This window comes from Sinocyclocheilus anshuiensis, unplaced genomic scaffold (genome assembly GCF_001515605.1).
Source record: "Sinocyclocheilus anshuiensis isolate Anshui unplaced genomic scaffold, SAMN03320099.WGS_v1.1 scaffold167, whole genome shotgun sequence".
Lineage (NCBI taxonomy): Eukaryota > Metazoa > Chordata > Actinopteri > Cypriniformes > Cyprinidae > Sinocyclocheilus > Sinocyclocheilus anshuiensis.
Window position 1 is genome coordinate 739,891 of NW_015552552.1, and position 10,742 is coordinate 750,632.

The 10,742-nt window shown below is 43.4% G+C and overlaps 1 protein-coding gene across 2 annotated transcripts in view; it reads right to left on the minus strand.

Moving 5' to 3' along the window:
* jmjd1ca (jumonji domain containing 1Ca) overlaps positions 1 to 10,742 on the minus strand; it is a 76,384-nt gene that overhangs the window by 12,168 nt on the left and 53,474 nt on the right. For both annotated transcript variants that reach the window (XM_016455019.1, XM_016455018.1), the window contains exons 5-11: positions 8,127 to 8,251; positions 7,901 to 8,029; positions 7,679 to 7,717; positions 7,475 to 7,589; positions 5,578 to 7,343; positions 2,985 to 3,139; positions 86 to 2,619 (exon numbers count right to left, since the gene is read on the minus strand). In XM_016455019.1, coding sequence (XP_016310505.1) covers positions 86 to 2,619; positions 2,985 to 3,139; positions 5,578 to 7,343; positions 7,475 to 7,589; positions 7,679 to 7,717; positions 7,901 to 8,029; positions 8,127 to 8,251 — 4,863 coding nt within the window. The remainder of the gene's footprint in view (positions 1 to 85; positions 2,620 to 2,984; positions 3,140 to 5,577; positions 7,344 to 7,474; positions 7,590 to 7,678; positions 7,718 to 7,900; positions 8,030 to 8,126; positions 8,252 to 10,742) is intronic.

Consider the following 10,742-nt stretch of genomic DNA (forward strand, 5'->3'; position numbering starts at 1 on the left):
AATGACAATGTTTTGATGTTCTAATTATTAACATTTTCTTTGGGTCTAAAACCACATCAGCATTTAAACAGGTGGAAAAACTCACTGCTGTTAGCGAGTCTCTGTTGAGGCTTATCCTTTGCACTTTGCAGAGTTCCATTGGGTTTGGCCTCTTCCTCTTCTTCCTCTTCCTCCTCCTCTACCTTCTTCTTCTGGTGGTCATTCTGTGTGATTTTAAAAGAGGACTTGGGCTGTCGTTTAAACCTCCTTCCTGATCCACCATTCTCACTTTCATTGCCGGAGTCTCCTCCACTCTCGCTGTCACCGCTGGACTCTAATGGCCGTTTCTCGCCTCGTTTCTCCCTCTCAGGCTTCATATGAACCGGGGTTGATCGTTTTTCAAAAGATTTCTTGTCCTCCACAAGGGGCTCCTTACCCTCCAGCTTGCCGTTTCTGTCCAAGACAGGTTTAACCTCTTCTAAGGAAGACTTCTTGCCCACTGTCACTGGTTTCTCATCGGCTATAACAGATTTTTTGTCCTCTGAATTGAAACTTAGAGCATTACTACCAGACTTCCTGTTCTCTTGAGTCTTCTTGTTCAATATTTTGGACTTTCTGCTGTCTAGGGAGGGATCTTTATCCTCCTGACTGAACCCATTATCCACCAGTCCGTTAACTTTCTGTTTGATTGGCACAGAGTTGCTTGTGCTGGTCAAAGTTACAGCTGTCTTAGTGCCATCTACTGATTGGGAGACTGTGCTGCCTCTGTCTTGCTCAGAATGGCGGGTCAGCCAGGCTTTTTTCAGTTTATGGTAGCTGTTCTGACCAGATCGAGATTGGTTGGTTACGGCTGAAGCAGGTGCCAACTCATTGGTTAGTAAACCTTGTTTGGTTGTCGGCACAGGGCTGGAAGTCCCTGATGGCAGTCGGAGACATTCAGAAGAACTAGTGTTGAATACAGGCTCTTTTTCTCTTCCTGAAGCATGTGCAGAACACACAGGTTGTGTAGTGAGCGTAGTGCAAGACCCACACCTGCTATTTGAGAGGTGAGAGGTATGTTTCATAGCGTTTGAAAGATGCGTAGTGTGTTGAGGCTGAATTGTACGTGTGTTATGTCTAGATTCAGCAATAGCTAGTCCAGCTCTGTGTTTCTTCAGATGAGGGAAGTCTCTAGAAGTGCAAAAAGAGGTGAGAGAGGACTCCATCTTTGGTTGAACAGCACCAATCTCTCTCCTCTTGCAGTGTTCTGCGATTAGGTCTATCCTAGAGCGTGCAACATTCATATTTGTTAAGGGTTGAGCTGTGTTAATAGGTTTAGTTGTCATGTTTATTGGTGCATTGAAATCTCCCTTTTGGGCTGTCAGGTTGATGGGGTGAACAGTATCCAGAGGGGTCCACAGGACACCTCTCTTTTGCTGAACACCGCTCTCTTTTGAGTGTGGGTTGGACCAAATTTCCAATGGTCTTATGTGGCCACACTGCATCTGGGAAACTGAGCTGTCAGACACTGTGTAACTTATTGTTGTATGTGTGTGGTTTGTTGGACGTACAATGACTGACGCAGTGGCTGACTGTGGTTTGACTACACCTCCATTTGTTGTGTGTCTACCGCCCAATTTCTCTCTGCCATACATGACTCCACCCCATTGGGTATCGTAGGCTTGTAATGGCATTGTTTCTTTCTCTGGCACAAGTCTTTTCCCATCTAAGGCGACATGTTTGAGTTCAGGCAACAAGGTGGGTGGCCTCTGTTGCTTCTGAGCTTTTCCGGGCAAGCTCATTGGCTGGATGGGTGTGAGAGTGGGCGGGGACAATCTGCCATGTCCAGAGTCTTTTGAAACCACTATGGTTGGTGCCGGAGGGTGAAAAATAGGCGCACGGTGGAGTAAAGGCACGTTGCGTGGAGAAGAGGAGACAGAGATGAGAGAAGAGCCTGGCCCCCTTCTCTCCACAGCCGCTACCTCTACTGCTTCCATGGAAGATGCTTTATGAGCCAGTTGCTCTGAGATCTTTCCCAGCAGACCTTCTTCTTTCTCATGGTGGTGTTTAACAAGAGGCGGAGGTCTGGCTCTCATTGAGACCTGCGAGCTGGAGGAAGTTAAGACGGGGGCAACTGTGTTGCTGGCACTGAGCCTCTCATAGAGTTCTTTGCTGGCTGGCACTCTGCGCTGTTGAGGCTTGTTCTCCACGCTGTTAGACAGAGAGGCATAGTAGCTGCTCGGAGTGAGGGTTGGGGTGGGATGGGCCGACTGCGGCCGGGGAGGTAGAATGTGTCTGAATGCATGCACATCTCTCTCTCTTTCTCCGTCTCGGTCTCTGTCCATCTCTCTCTCCCTCTCCTTGGCAGATGTGGGGTTTCTAGGGTATCGTGGTTCCCTATCTGAGCACAGTTTAGCAGTGAACGGTGCCACCTCACTGCTCTCCTGAAGAATGCGGCGGTTCTCTTCCTGGTAGCGGTTTGGTCTCTCTCCTGTGAGATCATAAACAAGTGGCTGTTTGGTTCGACTTGGGGACGACTCAAGGGCGACTGGGCAGTAAGTCTGCCCATTTTTGCCTGCTGCTGTGCGGAGACGCTCCTGTTCAGACTTGAGGTGAGTGTAGATGAGTGTGCTCTCAGTGACAGCTCTTCTATCCAGCTCTCTAGAAACAAAAACAGCAGGAATGAATGTGGAAGAGAGCTTGTCAGTATGTCTGATAAGTAAGATATAATTAACAGTGGACCATAGGAAATTAATTCAAAATTAATGCACACAGTTAATGCACACCCCAGGTTGGTAATGTGAGTTTTAATAATTTAATGGTCAGGTCTCGTTTTAGACTACCATTACTAGTTTGTAAAGAATATGGTGAAGTGATATGAAAGTGTAGTGTTGTCAATAAGCAGTTATAGAAAATAACACACAGCAACATCTGTCAGTCCTTTACAAAGCAACAATGTTGTGTTATTTAAGGCACAACAATTATATAAAGTGGCAAAATTGTGTAGGAGTTAGCTGAAAACTTACTCTGTGGTTTTGGAGGAGGGTGTGCAATGTTGAGTGTTTCTAGACACTCTCTGAGGGTCCGCACTGGAGGGTCGGATGGGTAGTGGGGGTTGCAACCCTTGACCGTCTGCATTAGTAACAGTGGTGGGCTGAGAAATCCAAGGGCTTGGGGTGTTCTGTTACCACACAGACAAACATACAGTGTTTCATACAAATTTATAGGACCTGTTTTGGTTTGATATAGAGATTGATCTCTATCTATCAAAGGACATCAAAGCTTAGAGAGATAATATGAAATAAAATCCGAAATAAAATTAAACAGTGTGCAAGGACATAAGTCAATCCCTTCCAATACAAGAGAATTCTTTGCGTGTACACTCTTTGTGTTGAGAAACACAATCTTGTTTAGGCCTATATCCATAGTACACATAAAGATGAATAGTGGTTTACAGACAACTCAAGGATGTTCTCATGATAGCATATGAATAAAATAAAGAGGGGGGGGGGGGGGGCCTATTCAGCCTGTCACAATTCAAACAACCCACTGCAATATACGTCCATAATACCATAACCTGCCTCTTGATGCTTTATCTCGGCTTAAAAACTAAACCAGACAATATTACACAATCGTCATTGACTTGCATGACATCCTTATAAAATCCAGAGGAGCCAGCATAAATCCCACTATAGCTCCAGCAGAATTAGCAGAAAGGGAGCTCTCTTCCAGTATGCACACCTCAGGGGATATGCTCTGCTTTGTCTAGACTTCTCCCTGACAATCTGAGGTTTAGCTATGATCTCATAAGTACCATAACAACTACACAAATATCATAATCTGTATACATAACAACGCCATGAATAACACAAAGCATGTGTCACCAATACAACCTGTTGGAGTGCTTACAACCTATTTTGACTTGAAAAGACTTGAAAGGACAGTTCACACAAAAATGAAAATTCTGTCATTAACTACTCACCCTCATATCGTCCCAAACCTGTAAGACCTTTGTTCATCTTCGGAACACAAATTAAGATGACTTTTTGATGAAACCCGAGAGCTTTCTGACCCTGCATAGACAGCAACGCAACTGCCACATTCAAGGCCCAGAAAGATAGTAAGGACATCGTTAAATGATGTTGCTAAAAAGAACATTATTTTGTGTATTTTGTATGTGTTTATGCTGTTTAAGGTTCAAAAACACATTATTTTCCACATAATGTACATTATTGTTTGTCCTCTATGCCCACCTTTCTGAAACGCGTCGATTTTTACAAAGCTCATCGGTCTGAAAAGCGAGGTGTGCTCTGATGCAACAATACTACAGCGAGAATAAAAGTTATGCCTTCTTTCTTTGCGTGAACATTTGGGCGGTGTTATGCAAATCTTCCCACACAGTGACGTAGACATGTGGGGGCGTGTTTAAATGAGGCGTTTTAGGAGGGCGTGGACAAGTCTTAACTTTTATAAAAGAATATCTCTTTGGATTTGAGACTTTAGTCTTTGCAACTTTACAGATCTTCTTTATGCACCAAGAGCTTGTAACACTCCAAAGAGAAAGGAAAAATTGAAATCGCATCATATGACCCCTTTAAAATAATCCATGTGACATCAGTGGTTCAACCGTAATTTTATGAAGCTACGAGAATACTTTTTGTGTGCAAAGAAAAAAAGAAAAACTTTATTCAACAATTTTTCTTTTCCGCATCAGTGTCCACCGCCATTCACGACAGTACCACGACGCATGCGTGTGCATTCCTCTGCTTGAAAACAAGCCACAGCGCATATGTATTCTACGTCAGAATGCCGGCTCCTCCGTCAGCAGCACCACAAGCATGCATCGTGTTACTGTTGCGGAAGAGTAGAAGTGTTGAATAAAATTGTTATTTCTGTTTCCTTTGCGCACAAAAAGTATTCTTGTAGCTTTATAAAATTACAGTTGAACAACTAATGTCACATTAAATATTTTAATGATGTCCTTTCTACCTTTCTTGGCCTTGAATGTGTCAGTTGCGTTGCTGTCTATGCAGGGTCAGAAAGCTCTCGGATTTAATCAAAAATATCTTAATTTGTTTCCCGAAGATAAACAAAGGTCTTACGGGTTTGGAACGACATGTGGGTAATTAATGACAGAATTTTCATTTTTGGGTGAACATTCCTTTTAAAAATCCACTATAGTGTTACATTTTTTTTAATTGCTATGACTGTCTATGATCCGCCTATTCCTCAAAGCCTAAATCCATGTAGGGTTGCTGGGATGCCAATGAAAGAAACACCCAGGATTGATGGGCAGACCATCACAGGGCAAACACACAGAGACATCCAACTCACATCTACAGATAATTCAGTGTCCAATTCACCTATCCTTCATGTCTTTGGATTGTGGGGGGAACTGAAGCACTCTGAGAAAACATGCAAACACCACACCGAAAGGCCTTCTGGCTACCTACTGAGCCACCGTGTCACCCACAGGAGTCATAGGAGCCCTCAAACCCAGTTCCTCACAAGCTCTTTATATGTCAGAGCAACAAACTGCCACAGCTCTTAATGGGCTTAATATCTTAACTGACTCCAGAATCTGGGATGTGCATGCTAGAATTGTGTGAGGACACTTACACTCCTCACGCTGCTGTCAGAGATGCCAGCACCATCTGGGTGTGTCCATTTGGATGCTTGCAGGCCCAATCCAGGGTAGCTATGGGCTCCGTTGGGGAAAGGAGGCCACAGGAGGGGATAGAGACCAAGAGGTGCCAGAGGAGCTGCACCAGAGGTCTGGCCCAGGAGAGACAGGTTACCTGGAAGGGCCAAAGGATGATGGGGAAGTCCCAGGGCTCCGATACGAGGATGTCCAGACAAGAGTGCAGGAGGCAAGAGGGACGGGAGGAGGTGCGGATGAGGGATGGTTGAGTGGGGTGTGCTCAGGGAGCAGAGGGGAGGCTGGGAGTGGAGGGGAATGGGTGAGAGGTGTGCAGGGTGAGGGGAGGGACTCAGTAGCTTGCTATGGGAGGAAGCTGGGGTAAGGCTGGGAGAGCTGGAGGAGGGAGAAGGTGTCTTCAGGTGGTGTTTGGGGTTTGGGGGCATGTGAGGGGGCTGAATGTAGGTGGGGTGGGCCTCAAGCTCCGTCCTGATTAGTGCAGGGTCTCTGTAGATAGTGAAGGGCTCCTTCCTGCCCACAATGAGGGGACTTTTGTTGGACTTGTCAGGAGTGGGAGTGCGATTAAGCGTACGGGAAGGAGAATGTGTTGGGGTTCTGGATCGGTTTGGGGTTGGAGAAGGGGTCTGAATCAGGACTGGAGTTGTGGAGCAGGTCACTTTGGGATTGGGTGCCATTTTAAGGCCGCTAAGAGTTCTGTCCATAGATTTAGCCAAAGGAGCAGCATCCTTCAACAGGCCAATCTCTAGAGATGCACTCTGCTTCTGCCTGGATGTCTCCCGTACAGTCTGAGGCTTAAATATGATCTCAGGAGAGGAGCAAGGACTGGTGGGCACACTAGGCTTGTGGGTAGCTTCCAAGGAAGTTACAGGTCCATATTCTGCATTCACAGTTGCTGGAGAACAACTCGGTTTAGAATCCACATCCTCCTCTTTGTTGCAAGGTATGACTGGAGAACAAGGCGGTGGACCTCTAGGCTCCTCTTTTACTGGCACTGCATTGTCACTGCTGGCTTCAGAATGGGGAAATTCTGACCTCCTGACCTCTGATTGGTTTAACTCTGACCCCCTAGGCTCTGCGTGGGTGAACTCTGACCCTTTGACCTCTGAATCATTCGTCGACATCTCGTGCTCAGCCTCTGCTCCTTCACACTCCAGAGGTGATGCGTGTAGCAGCACACATGTGGCTTCCATGGAGACCAGCTGCTCACTCTCTTGGGACGCCAAAAGTGCAGACACGGCCTCCGAGTCCTCTCGAGATGCCCCCTCGCTCCTGTCCTCTATTTCTGTCATCCCTCCATCGCCTTTCTCTTCTGATTTCCCACCAGTAACAAGAGCACCAGACTCCAGTGCATCTGTGTTCCTGAATGCGCCGTTGAAGGATGCACTAGGGGAAACAGATGGAGAAGTTTTTCCTGTTTTCTGAGTCTTGCTCTCTCCTAATTGGTTAGGCGAAGGTTCCCCGCCTCTATGGGAGGGGTGAACCTCACAGTCCAATGGCCTCTTTGAAGAAGTGTAACGCTGTTTCAGCTGTCTCTTTGATCCTGAATCCGAGGATGAATCCTGCACTCTGCAGCTGGAATTTTCGGAATCGCTGTTCTCTGACAGGTCGGACACACTGCCTGCTTTCAACCTCTTTAACCCACATCTATTTCTCTGCTTGTCATCTTGTTCCTCATCTTCTTTCCTCCTTTTTCTCTCAACATTGCTGTTTTTAGATTTGGAAGAATCTAAAAAATAACAGATAAAAATCAGCACTCTGTATCAAGCTAATGCCATAAATCTGAATCCAGCTAAATGTAATTTAACACAGATAGAGCTCCTAATATCATTATAATCATTATCCATGGCTACAGCTCACCTCTTGCCTCATCACTCCTCTTTTCAACTCGCATGCCTTCTTTTTCATCCTCTTCCATGCTGCAGTTCTGTGTGCTCATCTCAGACTGCTGCTGCACTGGCCTGGAGCTGCACACCTTCAGCAAAGAGACAGAGTGTGTTTTTTAACTAGAGGATGTAAAAGTATACTGCTGTGATGCATTTGGAAGTGTTTTAAAGTCTCTACCTGGTCATTTGTTGTGTTGTTTGATATGCTTCCTGTGCCCTGGAAGCAGATTTAAAAGAGGTAATGAAGACACAAACACAAACATTTACTTGACATCTAAATGAAGACATACCATAGACTTCTACTGCTATATAATTTGTCATATTTACCATATTTTTGAGGACAATTTTGTCCTGCATTTAGTATGTGCACACATATACAAAAATGAATGTCTTCACTCACAAGAAAAATCCTATTGATCTTGGTGATATGTGCTTTGCGTTTTGAGTTGTCTCCCATCAGCGAGGAGTGGGTGATATCGTCTAGCACCATCATCTGAACCAGTGACGTATCTACATTCATCTCCCGAACCTTTTGAAGAGGAAAAAATAACCTTCATATAAAACAAATTTTTTACATAATCTTACTACGCACAGCCTGATATATGTGTGTGTTTATGTAATCTCACCTGGTCAGTCATGACAGCTACAGTTCTGTTGTTCTGGCCGTGATGTGTGATGACTCCAGACAGCCACTGGGCTTTGGACTCCAGTCTGAACACTTTCACTCTCAGGCCCTTTAAAGAACAAGCACCTGTCGCACAAAAGCAAATTTCACACACATCAAAGAACTACCACTCACAACACTGATCTAACAAAACAATCGCACTCTAATCCTCAAATCACAATTGAAATCAAATTATAAACACACTCATGACACGTTAGTTCTTAAATTAATCAAATCCTTATTTGAGCCAAGTTTGACCCATAAAATGAACAATATATAGTATGATGTGGCAGCATTCATATTAATGCACCAGTGCTTCACATTATTGCACCATTAAGGTAAACAAATTATGTAACTTGGCAGAAGAATTAGTTCCAATTATTATCAATAAAATGAATTATTAATCAAACTTGGTTGTCTTTTTTCACATTTCTGTTGTGACTTGCTAACTATTTGCATTGTTTTCATCCTACAAATTCATCCTCAGAATTGGAAATAACCCTGTAATGCATGGCATCTTGTGGCTATTTGCCATCTTCTAAAAATGCTTTAAATGTAAACTTTAATTGAATAAGCCACAATTAAAAATGTGATGAACGTGATTTTGATTCTATATGAATGTCAACTTAACCGTGAACAGCCACATTCTATTTGCAACTATTTGCATCACATTCACATTGCATCTAAACCTGACACGATGCAGTATGATTCTAGTGACAAGAAATTTGCCTATAAATACCAGACATAACAAGCCATTACAAAATCAATCATAAATCTTCCAGCCAATAAGCAAGCGCTGTCTTGCACTCACCACAAAATGAGTATATACTTTAATAAAACCTAAACCATTTCATATTCATTGGCTATGTATTTAAATACAACTTTTATCATGGAACGCACTTTTTTGTTCACAGTGTTGGGGAATAACTAGTTACATGTAATGGTGCTACGTAATTTAATTAAAAAATAAATATAACTGTAATCCGTTACAGTAATCCGTCCCAAATTGCATTGACTGCTCTAAAATATGAGACACCAATGTTTCAGGAGTTTAGGACAGAATAGGACACATGCTTATTTGATCACTGTTTTATTTCCTATTTGGGTTTATGTATAGTAGGGCTGCACGATATTGGAAAAAACTCACATTGTGATATTTAGTTTTTTCTGCAATATATTGCGATACGAAAAAAAAAAATCACCAGATGACTTGAATAGCTCTATTTGGAAAAAAAAAAATAAATGATTGGGGTGATTTTGTAGGTGAGTAAATCAGCATAGAAAATAAACAAATTACAAGCATAGATAAATATAACAGAACAAAGATACAAATGAAATGAACAGTGCTTTACATTTTTCAGGTAAGTCTAACAGTATTCAGGTACAGAAATGGAATAATCAGATGTAAAATAACACTGCAAAGTCTTCACTGTATAAATTAAATCTAATAAATATGTGTTAAAGCTACAAAATTTTCTCACACATCCATTTTCTTTCTCAATTGTTTACCTTCACCTAAGCCATCAGCAACTGTGTGTACAAGGATACTTGCAGAGACATGCATTCTGACAATTTCGCGCATATGTGTCATTTATAGACGCGGAAGTGAACGGAATTCAGAGTTCACATGCATTTGCGTGGCTCTACACTGGATGCAAGCGGCGCGGTGCGACAAATCCCCGACAGTAAACTGATGGCGTGTTCTATTTATGACGTACTGACACACAGTTCAAATGATGGTCGCTTTGTCGCATCCTAGACAGACTTTATTGCGGCGCGGGGCGGTGCGACATGATAGATTTCGTGTCCAGTGACATGGTGTCTGTGTGTGAGCAAAGAAAACGATCAGTATAAATATAACGGTCAGTATACTAAACATCGCACATCCTGCGATGTGACTATCGCGGATGCACACATCGCGATATCTCGATGCTGAAACGATATATCGTGCAGCCCTAATGTATAGGCTTTATTTATTTTAAGATTAACTGTTTTTTACAATGCATTGATAGATGCCAGTGTTTCCTCTCATAGCTATGCAAAGATTTGATTTTAAAAACAGTGTCATAGCTATTAAACTACTTCTTATGACTTTAAATCTGTATTTAACCTCAGAAATGTCTCAAAGTAAAAAGAGGTGCTAATGTCTGATTTGGTGCCATCTGTGCTTTAAAATTACTAGGGATGCGCCGATACGATATTCATATCGGGTATCGGCTCAGATAGTGCCATTTTTCTCAGATCGGGTATCGGTCAGAGAGGGCCGATCCAAATCTGAGATTTTTTTTTTTTTTTTTTCGATTGTGCGAATTATTCTGTGTTACTTCTGAAGCCATACGATAGCTTAATGTGAGCTACATACTTTTGGAAGACCAAACAAAGTAGTTTCGCTTTCACAACGAAAAACACAGCGGCCTAGCGTGAGGGGGAGCCCCGGCTTAGCGTGCGCTGAGGCCGGGCTAGAGTGAACTTAGCCCGGGCTGGACTCCGCTTCGTCCACGCCACGGTGAAAGTTGATGTATTCCCTCAGCGACCAGCACAGATCAGCTCTAGGCATGACGAAGCGGATATCGTCCTC